This window comes from Erpetoichthys calabaricus, chromosome 15 (assembly GCF_900747795.2).
Source record: "Erpetoichthys calabaricus chromosome 15, fErpCal1.3, whole genome shotgun sequence".
In the NCBI taxonomy this organism is placed as follows: Eukaryota; Metazoa; Chordata; class Cladistia; order Polypteriformes; family Polypteridae; genus Erpetoichthys; species Erpetoichthys calabaricus.
The window spans coordinates 66,482,986-66,504,715 of NC_041408.2; the positions used below are offsets into that span (position 1 = coordinate 66,482,986).

General features: G+C 35.8%; 1 protein-coding gene across 2 annotated transcripts in view; it reads left to right on the forward strand.

The window, feature by feature from the left end:
• Positions 1-21,250, forward strand: part of LOC114665558 (exportin-5) — a 72,454-nt gene extending 51,204 nt beyond the window's left edge. The window contains exons 22-32 of one of the 2 annotated variants that reach the window (XM_051919307.1): positions 2,493-2,589; positions 3,399-3,534; positions 5,062-5,160; positions 5,513-5,562; positions 9,637-9,734; positions 13,359-13,418; positions 14,560-14,645; positions 16,197-16,304; positions 16,476-16,613; positions 17,252-17,416; positions 20,330-21,250. In XM_051919307.1, the coding sequence (XP_051775267.1) occupies positions 2,493-2,589; positions 3,399-3,534; positions 5,062-5,160; positions 5,513-5,562; positions 9,637-9,734; positions 13,359-13,418; positions 14,560-14,645; positions 16,197-16,304; positions 16,476-16,613; positions 17,252-17,416; positions 20,330-20,479 (1,187 nt within the window). In that variant the 3' untranslated portion in view covers positions 20,480-21,250. Of the gene's footprint in view, positions 1-2,492; positions 2,590-3,398; positions 3,535-5,061; positions 5,161-5,512; positions 5,563-9,636; positions 9,735-13,358; positions 13,419-14,559; positions 14,646-16,196; positions 16,305-16,475; positions 16,614-17,251; positions 17,417-20,329 lie in introns of those variants that run through there. The other variant, XR_007933551.1, reaches the window with a different exon arrangement.
• The last annotated feature ends 480 nt before the right edge of the window (positions 21,251-21,730 follow it).

The window sequence follows — 21,730 nt, forward strand, 5'->3', positions numbered from 1 at the left end:
ATGATGATTGGTTGAGTTCTTCCTTGTTTAGAGTGCTGCAGAGAGATATTATTATTATAAGAATTAGAGAGCCCCCACAACATTATTTTGATATCTATAAAACATATGTTTCAATATCTATATATATAATTCACTAAGCCGCCAACAAGTAAGACACCCATGGCGCACGCAGGACGGAGCCACGCCCACCAACTGTAAGACCATTGGATACGATGACAACTCGCAGAGCCACGCCCACCAACTCGGACGCGACGACTCGGAAAATATGCCATCATTTATGTTCGTCTGTGCTAGAGTCCACATGCACCTCAGAGCCACGTTGATTGTTCATAGAGGCATGTTTCTCGCGGATGTGAATCGCTGTATGCAGCGTCTAAAACAGTTTGCGAGGGGTATCCCATGGGATCCTTAAAACAATCCTTTAAAACTGAGGTTAAAACACAATGAAGGAAGCAGTCTTTAAAAACCAATAAGCCCTGTGCCTCTTTTTCATTAGCGTCTCACCTGCTTCACCGATGCAGGCCCTGCAACAGTCGAGATGCTCTCTCAGCAGCTGACCTTCTATGTGCCTTACTCCAGTACTGTCAGTCGCCTGATTAAAAATGGCCTTTTGAAGGGGAGCTATGGACCCGCTATACCACAGGAACACATTGCCTTCGAGCCTGCTCTCGCTCACTCTAATGTACCGGCTTTCTCTCTGTCCTCACTCGCTCGTACACTGCACAGGGGAGAAATGCCCGCAGCACGACTCCACCCGGAAACCGTTTCAGCCACACTTCCACGCCCCTCGCAATGCTGTGAGTGCAATGATTATTTATTTAAAAATGGCCTTTTGAAGGGGAGCTGTGGACCCGCTATACCACAGGAACACCTGTGACATTGCCTTCACATTGTTTTCCTTTTATTTCTGATCCCGTCGAGCAGATCAGACACCCAGGCAAACAACACTGAATAATCATTAGCTGCAACTACTTTGCCCACCCCAACTCCTCACCTGAGTTGTTTTCGTCTGTGTTCAGCAGTGTTTCCCAAACTCGGTCCTGGTGAACCCCTGTGGCTGCAGGGTTTTGTTCCAACCAGATTCCTAATCATTAATGCTGGTGAAACTCATCTGGGATAAGTCGGTTTTTCAAACGCAGCTGTGTAGCAGATTAGTCTAGCAGACTAGCTGGATGTAATAATCCGAGATGAATGCGCGCCCCCGCGCTGAGTGAAAAGCCAATGTATATTGAGTCTAGAAAACATGATCAGCAAGTCTTTGATAGGCTGCAACAAAATTATGAAAGTACAGGCGCATTTTTTTCACACAAGCTGTGTGTGTGGGTGGGTGGGTGTTAATTAGTTACTCAAAGGATTTCAAGATTTAATATGCATATGCGGTAACACTGCAAAAGCAGCCCAAACCAGAAAAGACGGCTGGCAAAAAGTGGCCGACAAATTAAACGCGTGTGCATTGTACTTACTGAAAGCAGCGTTACAGATTTTGCAAATGTTCATTTTTTTTTCCCTCTGCTTAAAAAACATTAAAAAAGCGGCGTGATTATGCGGCGTATACTACGCCGCGGGTTGGTATGCAGCGTGTAAAACAGTTTGTTTGTCACAGATAATTCGCCTTTTATCCGCAAAATGCCGCAAAGCGCAAGTGCTGAAACTTATCCCTACCGACGAAGTAACTTTCACCAGCGTGGCCTCTATCGTCACAGACAATCTCGCTTTCAGTCACGGATAATTGTATGTTGCTCTCCTCAGAGGTCCATCTTTTCATTCACTCACAGTGGTATCCACAAACCCACGCCATTTGGACAACTGTGTCGTTCAGGAAGTGTTCACCTATCAATACATAATTATGCGGCATATGCTACGCCGCGGGTTGGCTAGTAACACTTTATTTGTTAACAGGGAGAATTTGGACACAAATGTGCAAATGGTATTAGATTAGCTTGGCTCACTTTTACATCTCATTTTTTGACTGCTAATTAAGGTAAAAACTGTTAAGGGGACTGTTAAGGGGTCAGTAGCTTTAAAAAGGAAGTTAAGTGATTGAATACATGCATGAAAGCACACCCTGTAATATACTTGTGCTTCAAGCCCAGCTTCCTATCTCTCTAAATTAAAAATGCTTGTTCAAGAATTAAACTGACTGATATTTTACTTATTTAGTTAAAATGAGAAATTAAGCAAAATGACACCTTTTACTGGTTAAGTTAGTTTTCCTACAACAAGTTAGCCAGGACTCGCACTTTATTAGTTAATTTTGTACATAACAATTCTATGACTGGAACTGTAAAAATGGTTTATGCAATTTGTTATGGCATTTTATAATACTTTTAATCTTTGCACTTCTTGAAGACCAAAGTGGTCTACTGTAGGCTGTGCATTAAGTGTGTTTGTTAATATTTAACATTAACAGTAATCACCACATCATCTAATATTTTGGTGTATTTTATAGTATGTTTTATAATACAAACCTTGACATAGTTTTTATTGTGTAGGCCTGCCTCAGCCTCTGTTAGACCTATATGATTCTCCTGTATATAAAACAGTACTGGAACGAATGCAGGGATTCTTCTGTACATTGTATGACAACTGGTAAGGTTTTTAAATTTGTTTAATCAGTATTGTGATGTCCTTATTGTAACAATGCCATATGTACAAAATATTTTCTCTTCTAAGTAAATGTTTCAAATGTTAAGTAGCAAAAAAGGTAAATGGACAGAATGACATCCCAGTAGCCATAAAACTGTTTTAATAATAGAAGATACTATGGACAGAATTAAATCCCACTTGAAGCGTGTTCCCTGTGAACTTGTAGCCCCTGTAAACAATATTTTTATTTAATTTTTAGTTCATCAAGGAGATTTCAGTAGGTTTATTTTAATAAGATATAGCTACAAATATTATCAATAATTAACAGTAAATCTATTTGGAAATGCTGCACTGTTTAAAAATCTTAAAGCTGTTTATGTAAGCAGTTTAATAAAATTTACAGTAATAATTTTGAATGTTTAGATGGATTGGAACTATTGTACATGGTTACTGATTTTATTAGTTGTATTAATTTTAAAATTTGTAAAAATATATTTTCTTTTTAACGTTTAACTTGGGTTGTTTACCACATATTGCGCAAGATAATAAATTGCACTTTTCAGGAACACATGCAGATGTGCAGGGTTTATTTTCAAAGTGGTAAATTGTTTTTAAAAAGATTGTAGTCATTATTAAGTAGTACAAAATGTAGCTGAGTAAAAATATTTACAAAATTTGTTCTTGACACCTCTGCTCATATTTACATATTTTCAACTGAAGTGAATGTTCAAGAGAATTATGTATTTATGTTGAAAAAGTGCAAAATTTAATCAAGTTTTTTTTTTTTTTTCTTTTTTAATTTTCATTCTCAGTTATCACATTTTAGGCAATGCAGGCCCTTCTTTGGAACAGGATTTCTACAATATTCCCAGCCTTGCTGAAAAGCTGGTCAACTCTGCCTTTATCAATCTTGTCTTTGTTCCGGACTACCGTCTCCGGCCAATGCTTCATATCCTTTCTGCAGTTTGTTTCTAAGTGGCTCAGTTTTAATTTGAAAATTTCTTCACTGACCTGGGCCAGCAAAAATGTTTTGTGGACCCGTAGTTGGGGGAAACACGGCTATAAAGTATCTGTCTTGTTACTCTTTCTTAACAAAGGTTTTAAAATTACCACTTGAAGAACGTTTTGTTATTTATTTCTTTAATTTGAGGGCTAAATTATACACCTTTTTTCTGATTTTTATCAGTAAACAATGCCTTTACATAAAATGTATATAAAGTAGTAAAAGGTAGGTGTACAAACAGTGTGTGAAAACCTCATTGGTAAAATTAGTGGTAATATAGGAGTGCATACAAGAAGAATGAGGTAAGGTTAGGCAATAGAATTGTTCTGAGCTTTCCATAATCCTGAAATGTACAAGACTGTTCAATCATAAGTGTTACTTTGGTAAGTAAAATGTCAGCATTTTAGACACTTATATGCTGTTTGTACTGCCTTTTTCATGTTCCTCTTACTAAAGCTTTATCTCCATTCCCTTTAAAAAAAATGACTATCATTTCATTGTGCAGTAGTTTATTTCATTTAGCAGCATCCATAACTCCTCAGGGTAATCAGCAATTTTTGTTAGATTGCTGTAAATTTCCGGGGTAGCAAAAGTATTCAGACAGGTTGTAGCCTTGGATCCAACTGGGGTTCTTGTAATTTGCAAAGAGTGCTTCTAACGAATCTCTCAAATACCTCTTACATGTGATAGGTTCTAATTAGGTTGCAATCTCAATTATGTTATACTACATAATAAGCATTTGCATATTTTAACCCTCTAAAACTATTACTAGGGAAAGGAAAAGAACATTGAATGTTACATTTACAGAATCCTAAGATATTTAGTATCCTAAGATATTTAGAATAGAACTAAGATAGAAAGTGGGCTGAACTAAGTTAGGATAGAATGTAGGCAGAACTAAGATAGTTGTTCCTAATTTTGCTGACTCTGGGTAACCTGTAAGCTGCTGTTATAGAATTTGAAAAACAGAAGTAACTGACTATTGCAAACGAAGGTAATGTTAATGAGAAATATTTAAACGGTTCAGTTTTGAAATTGAAGCTAAAAAGAGACTGGATATATCAGCAAAACAATAACCCAAAACCTATTTCAAAATCGACTGATACGTAAGCACCTGCAGAAACAGTTAAGGTTTTGGAATGACCTGCATAGTTCCCAGACTTGAATATTATTTTAAAAAGTTTGGGATGATTCAGACATGTAGTATATGAACTCTGGGAGGAAAAAGAGAAAAAACACAAACGTGTAGCTTCCTAAATAGGAATTGAAAGACTATATGTTGGAAACTTGGACTTTTGCCTAAAGAGGTGTTACTAACTGCAGATGGACAGGATACTTAGATTTATCATTGGTTTTTGAACTTGATCATTTCTACAGCACTCCAAAGTTAATTATGGTAAGAATTAGAGAAAAAAAAAGAACATTTAATTAAATATTTGAAGCCATCATACATTTCTCCCTTAACTTATCCACGTGTGTTTTTGAAGCTGCTTGTTGTCTCCTGCCCAGCAGAATACTATGATAGTCTCATTTGTCCCATTCTTCGACCTCTCTTTTCTTTTCTTCTGCAGGTAAGAATAATATTTACTGTAGTTATAATTTTATGGCTTTGCCAATTTAACAAATGTATACTTTTAAATTCAGAAATCTTCCAATTTAAGCAGCTCAGCCACTATGTAGTGTCGCTATTGCTGTCAAAGTTTTGCTAGTTGTTAAGAAAGTATGGCCCATAGTTAACTAGATATTGTCATAAGGTAAATAAAAAGCACAACAATTTTTATATACTGTATTTTTAATTTTCCATAAGATTTGCTTGTAATAATATTTTGTTTTTAACAAGAAGTGCTCAAAGATAGCAAAATGATTGTGTGACTCTAATATATGATGTAATTACCTTATACCTGTTTTTTCACGTTATTTAAGAGGCTTAATCAGAAGTGGCAGATCCTTAATCAGAAAACAAGTAATCTCTGGTAAGTTAGTGGTTCGTATTTTTGTATATGTGTTGTACATACCAGCCTAGAAAAGCACAGTTTTTTATTCAGTCATGAAGTGTAGGGTCTGGCCTTACAAATGTAACTATATTTGCTTGTTTTTGACTAATTAAGGCAGGACAGAATGGAGAAATTAAATGTCTTTGTTTCTACCTGAATTAGATGCTTATTGTCTAATGAAAAATGATAGTATTTGTCCAGTTAAACAGCTTGATTCTCAAAATGTCCTCCTTTTAAACAGGTTGTCATTTGGCTTTCTCAAATTTTCCAGATTCATGATAATAAGCCAAGTAGAATGCAGGCCAGAACCAATCCCAGACGTATAATATACAGTACAAGGCAGGATGCAAACCTAGAATGGTGTGCTCATCCTCCATACAACATCTTTGCAATACATTCTTTCTTTCTATGCTACTGTTGTGACTGCTATCCACAGTTTCTGTATAGCTATTGTGACAGAGTTATTTTTTTTAGTTTTAATATGCATTTCTACAGGTCTTCGTTTTGGTTTAGGCCTACTGACACCAAAGGCAAATTCCAAATGGAAGAGTAAATCAAAACAGAATCAGAAATCAAATCATATCACAATCAGAATTCACTTTATTGGCCAGGTACACTAATGTGTACTAAGAATTTGTCTTGATAGTATTGGTGGAACATACAAGGACAACACAGACTACAAAAGATAAATATAAGAAGATAAAAAAGAAAATGATAAAATATGATGCAGCCTCCAAAGGGCAAGATAAAAAAATAAAGAGATGGTAGGATGAATAAGATTAAAATGTCCAGGCAGTCTAGCGTGCAGGTGTACATGGATACTACGTAGAAGCTCAAACCTGATTAGTAAGAATAACTGCACATGGAAGAAAGCTGTTTAGTTCATGGGTTCTTTTAGCTTTCACTGCACAAAGAAATTTGCCATAAGGAAGTCTTTGGAACTGGCGATGCCCTGGGTGAACAATGATCAGCAATGATCTTGACAACTCTTCCTTACCCTGCACTCGTGGAGGACTTCAATGTGCAGTAAATTCTAGCCTGTAATCCTTTCACAGGCTTTGATGATGCCTTATATATTGGCCTTAGCCTGAACAGGGAGCACCAAACCAAACAGTTACAGATAAGGTCAGAATGGACTCAGGGATGGCTGAAGTGAATTTCCTTAGCTGGTGCAAAAAGAACATTCTCTGAATCGCTTTCTTAAAATAATGCATGTGATGTTATTGTCCCACTATGACAACATAGTGCCCAGAAATTTAAATGATTCAGTCATCCCAAAGACTGAGCCATTTATAGCAAGTGATAAGTGAGCAGGTGACTGTTTCCTGAAGTCTGTGATCATCTCCTGAGTTTTTTGAATGTTAAGGTCCAAATTTTTATGGCTGCACCACAATGTCAAATATTCCACCTCTTGTCTGTATATGGACTCATAATTGTTTGAAATGAGGATTATTAGTGTTATGTCATATGCAGATTTAGAATTTTGACAGAGAAATCACCAGAGATACAGTCATTTGTATTTAGTGAGACGAGTAGTGGGCAAAGGACACATCCCTGTGGTGCAGCTGTACTACGGGTGAACTGGGTCAGACATGTGCATGCCCAACCACATATACTGTTTCCTATCTGTATGAATACTCTGTGATCCAATCGCTGATTGAATTGGGTACATTGAGCTAGGTGATTTTCTTATCTAGGAGCTGTGGTATGATTGTATTGAAAATAGAGCTAAAGTCCACAGACAAGATCCTCACATATGCCACTGGCTTATCAGGATGCTGGTAAATAAAGCTCAGACTTAAATTCACTACATTGTCCAGGGACTGGTTGGCTCTGTATACAAAGTGCAATAGGTCCAAAAGTATTTTTTAGCATTCTTGAGATAATTCAGAATAAAGTGTTCAAAGGTCTCCATTACCACAGAAATTAAAGCTATTGGTAGTACGTATTAACAGCTGCCATCCTCATGGTATTCATGTAGTAATCTTCTCCTTTCCCAGAACTATTATGTGTAGACAATCAATACAGCAATAAAGAGTGGTTAGTTGTTCAATATTTATCCTTACCTACTGTGGTTAGACCAGTCAGAGTATTGTTATTTATTTATGTACTAGACAAAAAGCCCGTTTCGACAATGTAAGATTAAACGGGCACGAGTTTGTGTCAGCAGTGTATGAAAGAAATGATAAGTAAGAAATAAATAAGAAAGTGATGTAAGTAATGATAATTAACTAAGAGGTTTGGGATATGTATGACTTTATCACGACGAAAAATACTGTACACTTAAAAAATACATGCTATCTATGACAACGTTTTTTGTTTGTATACTGGAGGCCTGTCAGTATGCAACTAAAGTTGTAAAATCTCTCTGTAGACTACATTTTTTGTGAAGACACACTCACTGTTTGGTAGTAATTTCCCTTGATGTGGCCCATCTTTAACTTGCACCTTCACATTACTCGCCCTTGTTACTCTTGAAAAAGCCACATACAATTGACCATGGCTGAAAACGGGTTCAGCAAGGAATATTCCTACCATGTCAAATGTTTGTCCTTGTGACTTGTTTATAGTCATGGCGAATGCTAGTTTGACAGGGACTGCCCTTTGAATTTGGAAACACATGTAGTCTTTAAGCTTAATTTATTTTGTGTCATGTGCATAAAAATTGCCATATTTTATAATTATGTAGGCCTATAGCAGTAAAAGGGAAAAATGAGAAATACAAATCAACGAAAAGTAGAAGAAGGTTTTTTGTAATTATTTTAGTCTGCTTTACTCATTACTGTACAGGCTTGTACTGTTAGTTGATGAATTTTCCAGGCTTATAGTATAATATTGAATGTTCCAGTAAAATATGGAATAGTAATAAGTATAAGCACCACAAACCTGATATAGGTGTATTGAATGAATGCGTAATTGAATCAGAATGCGTAATTAGGCCTCGAGTTGTAGTCGTAATCGCCTTTTAGGCCTCTAGAGCTTTAATCAAAGTCGCCTTTCTCTTTGAATTTTTGCGGCCGTTGGCACCAAGTTGTGAGAATAAGCAGTTTTGAAAGGGCGAGGATGCAAGGGGTATTAACATCACTCCAGATGGTGTGGTGAACATTCAGTGCTTAGTGCGAATAGGCCAGCAGTGTTTTATTTTACTCAGATCTCAGCAGCAGCGCACGACAATGCGTACCGCGCCACCTGTGGAGATTTGTATGCGGCTTAGAATGTGTACCTCGCTTCGCACACATCAACATCTGCGGACGACGGTAGTGTAATGATCGTGATGGCTGTGGAGTCGTTCCTGCCTCTGAAAGTACTTAATAATAATATGTTCTTATGTATTATTTTGAGTGTGAGGGTTGGCTGCGATTGGGGCTAATATCCTACGCCTGGGCGGAAGGATTTGGGATTTCAGAATAATAATCCTGAAATGCGTAGGCTAAATCCGCCGCCTGCCGTGTTGGATTTCAGTCTCGTAAGGTTTTTCGGGCAGCTGCGCATTCGGCGACTGCGCATTCGGCTTCGTTCGTGCGCAGAAGGGGACTGCGCATTCGGCTTTGGACGGACGTGAGTGAGTGAGTAGGCAGGCGAATTATGTATTAAGATAATAAATATATACAGTGTTGACATTTTTTATTCTTGTCTCGTATTCATCTTCTCAAATCCATCCTGCTTGAGCATACAATATATCAATAATATCAATGCACTGCTTCAATATTTACTGGAGTCGCACTAAAATACAATAAATGCATTAAATAAATAAAATGTGAAGAGACTGCCATGCTATAATTATTACCTCAGTAGATTTAGTGATTTAGTGGTTACTGTTCCCGGAGTAGAAAGGCTGAATTTTTTTTCTTTTTGATAAAATTAGAATCCAATGTGTACATAAGTATAATGTTGCCACTGTTTGCAAAAGTCATGCTGCATGTGTTAGTAAACTAAACATGGTCACTTTTTTGTTGTCCTACTTACCGAATATTATGCAGTATTGTTTTCAAATCTAATAAAGCAGTTGTAGTATTTGTTCTGTGTAATTTGAATATGCCTATTTTTTGACAGTGACTCTGAAGAATCTCTTGAAGAGGGTCAGGTATCGCAAGAGATGCTTGAAGAACAGCTATTGCGACTAGTGACCAGAGAAGTTGTTGATTTAATCTGTAAGTTTACATTCAGTTCATTCATAATAAATTATAGATCTCTGGTTAACACATTGTAATTGGTATCTTTATACGAGTACTTTCTGCTCTTTGTGTAATTCATTTTAAGTTGAAGTGTGGATTTTTATCTTTCACAATAAAGTTTATAGAATCAACTTTCATATACAGTACCTCTATTTAGTTTTGTCACATTGCAATATCAAATTCAGCTTGTTCACCATCGAACACCCTTCCCAACAGTTACCAAAGCAGATACCCCAGTATATTGTTGTCACTCAAAGGTACTGAACTCTCGAAAAATTAAGAGGCTCAACATGCTTAATTTGGACAACATTAGTAAGTTCTTTATAAATTCTAAAAAAGATTATGGACAGTTTCTATAATAGAAAATGAGATTTTAATTTATTTTAGCTTTATTGAAAAAGATTGATTAGGCATATAAATCACATCTAATCAAAACATAATCAATATAAGATTTTTAAAACAGAAGTAAGATGTTTTAAATCAGAATCAATACTTAAAGGCCCAACTATGCTCAGTTCCAAGAGCTATTTCAACTAAAATCCCATTATTAAAATGGTTCTGACAAAATCAACTACTAAAAAGTGAAAAGTAAAACTGAACCAAGACAGAGCCCTGGCAGGCTTACTTCTGAATAAATTCTTCCCACAGTCTGAAAATTCTGAAAACGCTTTGCAGCATTCCTTGTAAAGAAAATTTGGTTTGTTTCTAGTTTTAAATAATATCTGACATTACTTTCCCATTAACTTCCAGGGGGTGTTCCAGTTGATCAAAATAAGTCAGTGTCTAAGCAATGCCTGTGGAAGACATTTAATAGCAAATATGTTCTATCTCTTGCTCAACGTGTACTTTCAGTGTCTTTCCTCTGTATTTGTGTGTGTGTTAACCTCTCTTCACCAGCAGTTCCTTTCTTGAGCGTGTTTCTATGAAGCCTGCTTCTCAGAGACTCATTATATTCAATGCGCCTTTATCATGTTCTATCTGTTTCTGTACTTCCCTTCTTTAAAGGCAACTGTCAGCATGCATCCTATGTTTACTCCTACTCATGTATCTAACACTCGTACTAACTTTGTTTGTGTCATCAAACCCAAACTAGGCAATCAAGCCAAAGATGAACTGAACAATCAGATTGCTCTGAGGGACTAGACACACAGACCGTACTGTTTTATAAAGTAGAAGATTATTACATAATTGTATCTCATCTGGTGTTTCACTGAATACTACCATTAAAGGCTCAGAAATAATTGTGAGTCAATAATTATTTGACAGTTTAAGCAATTTGAGAAAGATCTTAGTTTAGGGCAGACAAAAAAAGACCTTGCAAATTGTATGCTAGATAATGGCATGTTCACAATTTTAAGTTCAATTACACCTTGCTTTGCCCAAGATTGTTGAATAGTGTGTGTATGAATATCTACGTAGAGGTGAATTAGATGATAAAGTCTAGAAATGCTACTATATTATCCTAATTTTCGGCTAAAATATATTGAATCTTTGATATTGGTAATAGACTAGGGAAGTTAGGTATTGTATCTTGCAAATAAGTTGCTTCCAATAAGGAAGACAAATTTCAAGGTAAGGCAGGCAGACGTTTTCAGCACATCCAAGTTAAGAATTTCACTGTATTCTGCACAAGATACTAGGGGTGTGAGACATTGGCAAAAAATTATATCTTAATATTATTTTGGACTTTGACAATAATGATAATTAGACGATATTTTGCATCCTTTAAAAACGTGTTTGTAAAACTGTTATTGATCTAGCTTGGTCTTGATAATAGGATATTAATTGTAGCTTACTAATGAGATAAATGGTAACATTCAGAACAGCATGGTTACATGTTGCAACATTTTCTCTGATGCTGAAAACCGTCTCAGAAGGGTTGCTTGAGGCAGGGATGCACAAGTACTTTCAGGGCTGTGGATTCAATAGATAAATTCTTCCAGGTACCCAAAATTGTCTCCAACTCCTCGACTCTGACTCCACAGCCCTGGGTACTTTTTTACAAGTTTCCCCAATTTAGGGAAATGTATTTCTTGTGTTTACACCACTCAACTGGATTTATATCACTGTCCAAAACAAGTATAATCAAGTAGCTCTAGATCTCTTCTTCAAAGGCAGTGTGCAGAGCCTCACTTTCTCTGAATTCTTGATTTTTTTTTTTTTAATAGCTGCTAAAAGTATTTTTTTGCTCCCTCTCTTGTGTCAGTCAGCTACTCACAACTTCTGCAGCCATAGGGGTGGATGGAGCGGGGCGAGGAGTAAATTCCCTAATTAAGAAGTAGTTAAGCAAGAGGTAAATAGATATTGCCAATAAAAAGGTCTCTGAAGGTCCAGATACCTAATGACTTCCATGAACTGAATACTACATACTGTAGGCTAAATACCTGGGGGGAAAAAAGCATCTCTTCCTAAAAATGTTTGCAATATTAAACAAGAGGTTTCTAGTAAATCTGAGCTAGTTTCTGATAACTGGAGCAAAAAGCAAGGTGTATAGTTTATTTTATGTGTTTATTTATTTTTGCATAATGCTGTTTGCTGAGTGCAAGCTCAGGGTGCTGTAACAAGTTCACAAACAAAATGCAATTATAACTTGTACATTACTAATTAAATAATGCATACACAAAAGATAGAGATTTGTTTAACCACACATCAGAGGAATCTTAACAAAATTTCATCCCCATGGCTAAATAAGCAGGTGAAGTTTCATTACCTTTGAAATCCATCCATAGTCTTTTAAAGTATTAATATTTTCCACGCAGTAATAAACCTGAATATTAGGTCATACCATGGATGTCTTTATGCTTTACATCTTTGGAATGCTGTCCTTTCTGTATATGGCGTTTTTTCCATTCTAAATGATTTTTATTACAATATAGTCTGCCTTTTTGAAAAAAACTTGTTATATATTAAGTGACATATACTTGTTTATATATATATAAATATATATAAATATACAGTATTGGGTCTAAGAGAATGAAATGAGATTTGGAAAGATATTCATTGAAACAAAATTACAACCACTAAATGAAATGAGATCATTGATTGTTAACAGGATAAATTCTGATTATCTAATATTAAAATACTGAACCAAACAGGGCTGGCCATTATTGCTAATGCTTTATGCAATTCTTTTAAATCACAGGCCATCTGCCTTCAGCAACATGGAGAGATAAGAGAATTATAAGAGAAGGAATGGAAAAAAGAATTTCTCTAGACTGATCCACTCCCATTATTGCTAATCTAATTGTATTAAACGTGTTGAATAAATTTAAGGGATCTTTTAGGTTTTAACTTAATTAGAATAACAGTGTAGGTTTTCTTAAATTAGAACTCTATTTGTTAATCGTCACAAAACTGTTCAGATATCTGATAATATTTTTAAAATTATTATACTGCATTTCCCAAATTCAAATGTGTTTATCAACTGTCTTTGATGCAGCCAGAATCCATAATTATTCCACAATGCATAACCTTTTAACCTGAACAGATTCTGGAAAATAATCAAAAGAGAGTACATCTTAGATAAGCATGTTTAAAGGGATTATGATCATAAACATTTTTTCAGTGAATTTTTAATACAGGGGAATTTTGTAATTTTAGGTGTTTGCTGTATTATGAAAAAAGGTGCCGAACCACCAGTTCCAAAAGATGATTTGGATGGTGAGTTGGTGATTATACTTATAATGGCTTTTTGTGAATGTGTGACTTTATTGCCACTTCTACCAAAAGTAGTACAAGCATTTTGCTCAGTCCACTCTATGCCATCTTCTTTTTTCTCCATGTGGAAACTGGTACAGACTATGTGGTATTTATTTTGAGTATGTGAAAGCATTGATACATGATTTCACTTAACCAAAATATATATATTTAACTGAACATTGATTAATTTCAGATTGAAGTCACTTCTACCATAATAAGGCAGGGTACCAGTTTCTTGTAGGTCTCTCTCTCACTCTCACTCTCACTCTCACACACACACACACACACACACACACACACACACACACATTTTATTGTACTGGGCCAATCCATTTAACCTATCACACACACACACCTTTTGGGTTGTGTGAAGAAAATCAGAGTGGATTACTTTATAACCTTCTATTAGACAATTGCAACTTTGTTAGTCAAGTATCATGCTCCTCTCTCCAGTGTCAACTGATTACTATTAATTGATGTTTAATAAACATTAAACTTTTCCAGTGTACACACAGCACTAATTATTTGCTGGTTCATTGCACGTTACCTTGAGCAAATTATATATCTTGTCTCTTCTCCAAAAATGTAAAAATCTTTTAAATGTTGTGGTGTTCATCATAGAAGGAAATTTTATAAAATAATTTATTTCTTGAGAAATTATGGCTATAAAGACATAAATACGGAATGCATAACTAACTAAAAAGTTGTGTACTCAAGAATCACATGTGGACTTGTAAAAATAAAATGAAAAGGTGTGTGTTATAAAGGTTTAAAATAGATGTTCTTTATTCCAGTAATCAAAATATACATTCATTTATATTAAAGTGTATTATTTACTTAGCAAAACTAATAAAACCCCAGAAATAATTTTCAGTTGGCTAGTTCCCTTTCTGTAACCTCAGGAAAGTTACTTGGATGATGGCTATTAGATGTGGAATCTGAACTGTCAAATGTAAGGTTCTCAATCAGCTTGACAGAATTTCGGTGTATTACTTGAGCAACAATCATTATATAGGGAGCCAAAATGTACTGGGGCTCTACATTGTTTTTGAGAATTAGCTAACAAGCAGTCTGATTCATAATGGTTGACATTTTGTTTCAGAGGAAGAGATGATGGCTACAGATGCTTCCCATACTCATGCATCCGATGAACTGACAGAGCTTGGAAAGTGCCTGCTGAAGCATGAGGTACCTGGAGATGGCACTCTGCTGGTAGCTGTGCTCAGGAGGCTGCATTTACTTTGTAGTGCTAATTTGTCTATGCTCTAGATGATGCCACCTGTACACAATCCCCAGAATGCTGTGGATTTGTTTACTGTTGTGGTACCATATTGGCTTGTCCTTAAAACAGCCTTGTTTTTGGAGTGTTACAGTTCACAGTAAAGATAAAAATGTAGGCATCAGACTATTCCCATCTTATTTGGTGATTGAAATAAGCTTCCATCCTACTTTAAACTGACAGATGAAATTTCTTTGAACCCTTTATTCCCTTTATCTTGTCGCCAGTATTTTGATGTTTTAAATTGATATCATTTCTTAAAGGACAATTATTGGAACAAGTAAAAGATGTAGGTTATTATTAAATACCATAAAATAAATATATTTTTGCCTTTCATGTTCTTTCAAAAGAGTTGAATCAGGTAGAGTAATAAGATTAATACAGTACTAGGAGTATAGACAGAAGTAATTTTCCACATATGATGTGCAGCATGACTGTATTTAATATTCCAGAGTGTCCCATGTATTTTCTTTTGAGGACATGTATCATCTAAGCACTGGTGTGGTAGAAATTATGAATGGCAGTAATTGTCCTGTATGGAAGGGTACGAAGAAGAAATTGACCATGCAGAATTTTAAATGTACATGTGTAGAAGATATGAGTTACAGTACACTGAAGCCAGATTTGAAAACACTGCTAAGCATTCTGTCTTGCTCAACGTAGCACACTTTTTTTATGCCTGCAGTGTCAAGGGAATTATATCACGATGGAAGGTATAAATTCATAAAACTTAATGCAAGATTCTTTTCCCTCAAAGACTGTCTAATTTCAATTTGAACATAACATATGAATAGTGTTATGTCCAGATCTGGCAGGTTATTGACCTGATGCTTACACAGTCCATGCCATGCTTGAGGGACATGTACAAGAAAGGGGGTGATATATAATAAATTAGACTTGAAGACATGAGAATCAATGTTCACCAGTTTTTCAGCTTGGCAAAGGTTGAACATTTTTGGATTTTTTTAGACTTCAACCAAAAGACTCTAAAGTGTAGTTGCTGCTAAATGTTTTGAAAATAATTGGTTCAGTAATGAATGTTGATCTGACCAAGATATTTTATGTATTGTGCTATTTTTAAATTATTCATTAATGCTTTTATGGTAAATATTCTATTTTACCATAAAATCAGTAGTAAGTAGTGTAAAAAAGTCAAATTAATCTAAATGTAATATTATGGCATAACAACATAAGAAAATTTTAACTGTACTGAATACTTTCTCTATAGACATACAGTTTGGTAAGAACTTGTTGAGCATACCATTATGATAACCGGTTTTCTGAAATATATAGTAGTATTGTAGTTTTTCAGGTAAAATCAAATTGTTTTTATTTAATTATTCAGCCACTTGTCTTCACTCACCTTGATTACTTGAATAAATTAACAGTTTTGTGACTTTGACCTATTACATACCATTTATATAAAGAAGATAACAGAATATATTTTTATAATCTTACAGGAACTTTACACAACACTCCTGACAATTGCATTTAGCAGCCTTTCCTGGAAAGACACAATAACCAGCCAAAGAACTGCAAATCAGGTTTGCTGGCCTTTGCTTAAACAGGTGAGAGAGAGGACAATTGTTTAGAATTTTTTTTAATCAAGCAACTTCTTCAGCCTCTAATGGTTCAGTCTAATATTTTGAACAGAACTATTAACATCTTGTAATTATTGTAATGTCTTGTTAAACTATTGAATGATCTAATTTTAAAGAAATTCTAATTTATCGTTGCAGGTAATTGGAGGTAACCTGTTAGGTGATGCTGTATCCTGGTTTTTCATAAGCATTCTCCGAGGTTTGCATGTACATGGGCAGCATGAAGGATGCAGTGTAGCTCTTACACAGCTTGCATTTGTTGTTTATGAGACACTGGTAAGTCTATTTCCTTCTGCATAATTAAATTGTTGTCATTGTATTTATTATATATATTTAACTTGTTTCAGGAATATGATTTTGACTGAAACAAATGCACTTTTTGGGTTTTATACTATACTGGATAATACTAGATTGGCCCATTATGACTATGTTTTGCTATGCAAGTATGCCCTGTAAAAAAGTGATGCCCCAACCTGGATTAGTTACTTCTTTGAATCCTGTGCTTCTGGGATCGGCACTGGCTTCTCACAAATATGAACAGGATAAGTGGTTTAGAAAATGGACAAAAGAAGTGAATATGGAAACGGTGAAAGGCGGAGTGGTGGCTCCGAAGCTAGGGATCTGCACTGGCAATTGGAAGGTTGCCGGTTCGAATCCCGTAAATGCCAATAGGGACTCTGCTCTGTTGGGCCCTTGAGCAAAGCCCTTAACCTGCAATTGCTGAGCGCTTTGAGTAGTGAGAAAAAGCGCTATATAAATGCAAAGAATTATTATTATTATTATTATTATAAATAAAAAAATAACAGTATTTTAAGAATTCAATGTTGTAAATTAAAATTGTACCTTTCTGCTTGTCTGAGATGTGGAAATTGTTGTCTAATAAGTGTTATGTTGTTACTGTTATTTTTGCACAGAGACCTCGGTACATTGAGCTGAAAATAGTTATGGAACAAATCCCCAATATCCAGAAAGATGACCTGGCTCAGTTCGACATGAAATTGATGAACCAGTCACAACACAAAATTTCAGATAAAAAAAGAAAAGACTACTTTAAACGACTCATCTCTGGAAGTTTTGGGGTAGGGTTTCACTTATAAGTGTAAAATGTAGTTTTCTCTGATAGAATTAATGATGACACTCTGATTGGCCCAGTGTGAGTGCATAAGTAGAATCTGTGATGCTATGTAATTAACTCCAGGTTTACCAGTTGATGCTTCATGAGTTAAGATTAAAAGAAAAAAAAAAGTACAGATAGAATGAATGAACAATCGTTTTTGTTTGTTTGTTTCTTTTCTACCTATAGTCTGTACTGGAGAATCTCAGAAACCCTAAATTGAATTAAGTAGATTTGAAAATCTTATATGTATTATGAACTAGTGCAGAAAACTTTATCCTACAGACTTTATCTTATTGAAATATTGTTTATAGAAATTGGTCCAGTGAATGATGCAGTTCTCCTAAATGCATCTCTCTGTAACTAGAACATTCTGGCATGCTTTTGGTTGTATAAAGTAATCTTATTTCCAGACTTAATGCTCTGTCTTCTTTTATAGTATGTCTCTGCATATTTACAATTGAGAAGGACCTTGCCTTATAGCTCATGATTCTCAGATAACATCCTGCCGATATACTGGGGGCATATCATCAGTGGTGTTACCTGGGGTCAGTGCGTGTTTCAGGTCTTTCAACATATCATACCAGGCCACCCAATGAGGGTTGGTCAGACACCACCTTGTCTCCCAGCAGCATTGGCTGACAGATCACCCCTCCTGATCCATAACCATCTGGAGGCTCTTTCAGCAGCTCCACTATTGATCCTGATTCATTTCCTCTTGCCAGCCCCAGCGATGCCAAGTAGGGTGTAGACCCTGCACGCTACTTCAATGAGCCTGCAGCAAACCTTCCAGCCTTGCCTCCAGCATTGCTCCAGCAGCCCCTGGCACTTGGCTCTCTTCAGTTCCTTTGCCTCCTCAATACAGTACTCCCAGGGAACTGTCAACTTGTTGACGATGACCTGCTTTGAGGACTCTGCAGAAAGGACCACATCAGTCTCAGTGAAGTTGTTGTTATCCGGTCAGGAAACTTTAATGGCCTTCCCAGGTCAACTTGAAGCAGCCAGTCTGATGGAATGTTGAGCAGTCCCAATGATGAAGGTGATCTAGGCTGATGTAGGGGACTGTATTTCAGCTCTGATGAAGAAGGTGTAATTTCTCTTGCCACATTGTTTGCTGGTGGTAACGGCCATAGCAACACTCTCTTGCATTGCCTTCAGCACCTGGTCATGGCACCATCGGTAGTGACCTTCCCCCATGGTCTTTGGGCAGGCCTCTTTCTGAATATAGATAGATAGATAGATAGATAGATAGATAGATAGATAGATAGATAGATAGATAGATAGATAGATAGATAGATACTTTATTAATCCCAATGGGAAATTCACATTCTTCAGCAGCAGAGGGCATGCTGGGATATTGATCTTTCCCCACTCATGTAGTTTTGCAGGGCTTGACAAGACATCACAGACAGCCTGGATCATGAATTTAATGCTCTAGGGTTTTGCCTGCCAGATGTCAGTACATAAGATGTTACACTCCAGCAAACGCTCCCACCATATCCACAATCCTTACTGCTTCATGCCCACCTTACTGCTGTGCCTGTTCTCCTCAATGCCCACCCACACTTCCTCCTGCTATTGACCTAGTCATGGGGGTTTGTGGAAAGGAGTCCAGCCCCAGTTGCCATTGTCCCAACCAGAGCTCTGTGTCTCTGTGACTCTGCCTCCACCATCCATTTCTGCACTTTCCATTTACTTCCTGCCTGAAATTGGATGCCTGCTACTGCCAATTTTGGGTCATTGGAGTCTTTATACGACAGCACCTCTCTTGTATGGGAAACCCTAAACTCCTTGTCCAGGCTTTTGAAGGGAAGCCATAAATGGTGGCTCCTTTAATATGGTGCTGTGCTGATCAGATTGTGAGGAAGGTGCAGCTGACCTTTCACTCCAGCATCTCCCGTAGTTCTCAAGGGAACCTTGTATATTAGTAGATGCCACTGAATTTGAGGTGGGTAGCCATATTGGAAGATCCAGGCTTTGAACCTTCTTTGCAGTTTTTATGTGTATCTTATATTCTTCTAGTACAAAGTAAATCTTTTTGCATAGTTTTATTGAATCATTATTGTTACTTGTACCAGGTACAGTGAAATTTGTACTTGCATGTACTAATAAACGTGCAACACGTCACTGTTCTTTCTGATTATTCATTACTGTTCAGTACACTTACTCTCAAAACTGTAAAACAGTTTCTGATTGACATCTTTAGGTACTTTGCCTCTTGTGGGCAATACCTCAATATAAGCAACTACTTTCTTAAATAAATATTTTTTATTTATGTGTCAGTTCTGGTCTACGTTAAATTGGTTAATAATATAAATTAACACGATTAGATTTTTTTGACTATGTAGTTATTTAACACTTAGGGTAGTATATCGTAATGGCTAATGCAAGTGATCATAACTTTGAAGGCAAAGGGTTCATTCTGTGGCCCTAACCAGATTGCTTACAGATAAATAATTATCCATGTGATTAAGTATCAGTTCATTTAACCTTCCAAATCCTTTTTTATGATTTTAACAACACCAGGAAAATATGCTTGTAAATTAAAATTTTAATGCATTTTATAATTTTACCATATGCACTTGGGTGAAACCAGTGAAAAAAAACACCAGAAAAGAACACTTTGGGAGAAGTACTACTGTCTCTTTTTTATTATGAAAAAAAAATCATGGAGTTATAAGGATATTTTTTATGATGGTTTGTTATTTTTTTGGTTTCATAATTACAAAGAATTTGCTTATTGACTTTACTTTTGTTTTGACCTGCCTTTGGTATAATTGATATGTTTGCTTTTATAACTAAAATCAGTTTTTATAGCTTCAAAGTTTACTGTGTATTTTCTCTCTTTAAATGAAAAATGTATTTTTGTATTTTTTAGAAACCTCTTGGACAACAATTTAAGAAGGAAGTTCATATTAAAAATTTGCCATCACTCTTCAAGAAGACAAAACCAGAAGCCCCGGATATACTTGACACAGAGAAAATTGAGTTGGCCAGTCTGTTTACATCCTCCGCTGATGACATATAAAAAGGACTCCTTAATTTTGTTTACTTAAATCGGCCCTGTAAATGTTCAGGTAACACAATATCATAGGATGACATTGCACATTTTCAGATGGTTGCATTCCACATTATTTTTGTTCCCAATCCTTTTCAGCTGCATATTTTTGTTTCCTGTGAGATTTTTTTATTATTAAATATTGCCTTTTTAGACGTTTTTCTACTGAAACACTAAGACACAAATGACACGCATTCAAAAATGTGAAAGTGTGGAGTGCTGTTTATATTTTTATTGCTGTTTTGATTCCGAAAACTAATTTTAAAAAGTATTGTCTATTAAAAATAGTGTTACAAATCTGTTTCAAAATAAGTTATTAAAAAATCTTGTAATTTGAGCAGTTTAGTTAATAAAATCAAACCTGATAAGGTACACTTAAAAATGGTTCTTTATTGTGGTCTTTATGTTCTGTGAATATTAACGTGGTCTGTAGATTATCAAAAGTTTAGTTTTCCTTTTAATTTCTATAAGGTTACTTTGTTGGAGTTAACAAAATAAATGTCTGCCATAACTTTGTTTATGCCAACTGCACAGACTACAGGAGAAAAATCAGTCATTTATCTGTGGACATTTTTTTTTGGGAACTGACACCTTTAGTGTAATTCACGAAGTATATGAAACAGTTTGTGCTGGCAGTGCATGTCAACTTTTAATGGCTTCTGTAATGTAGCCAGTAGCATTACTAAGAGTAAAGACACTGATCATTTTGCTGCTTTTTGCCCTAGCTCTCAGATGATATGACAATTATCTGTCCTGCGCAAGCCATATTTAAAAAAAAAAAACAAAAAACTTTTCAGATGTTTGCGGAATTATTAAATCACTTAACAAATTTATAACAATTGTTTATTGCACTTTGCATACTTTTACCATCTGAAACATCCATAATTACAACCATCTGCTTGAAATGAGTGTTCATGTGTGTGAGATTTAAGCTCTTTTTTTCAGATTATATATATATATATATATATATATATGTGGGTTGGCACCCTGCCCGGGATTGGTTCCCTGCCTTGTGTCCTGTGTTGGCTGGGATTGGCTCCAGCAGACCCCCGTGACCCTGTGTTCGGATTCAGCGGGTTGGAAAATGGATGGATGGATATATATATATATATATATATATATATATATATATATATATATATATATATACACACACAGTACTGTGCAATAGTTTTAGGCAGGTGTGAAAAAATGCTGTAAACAAAGAATGCTTTCAAAAAT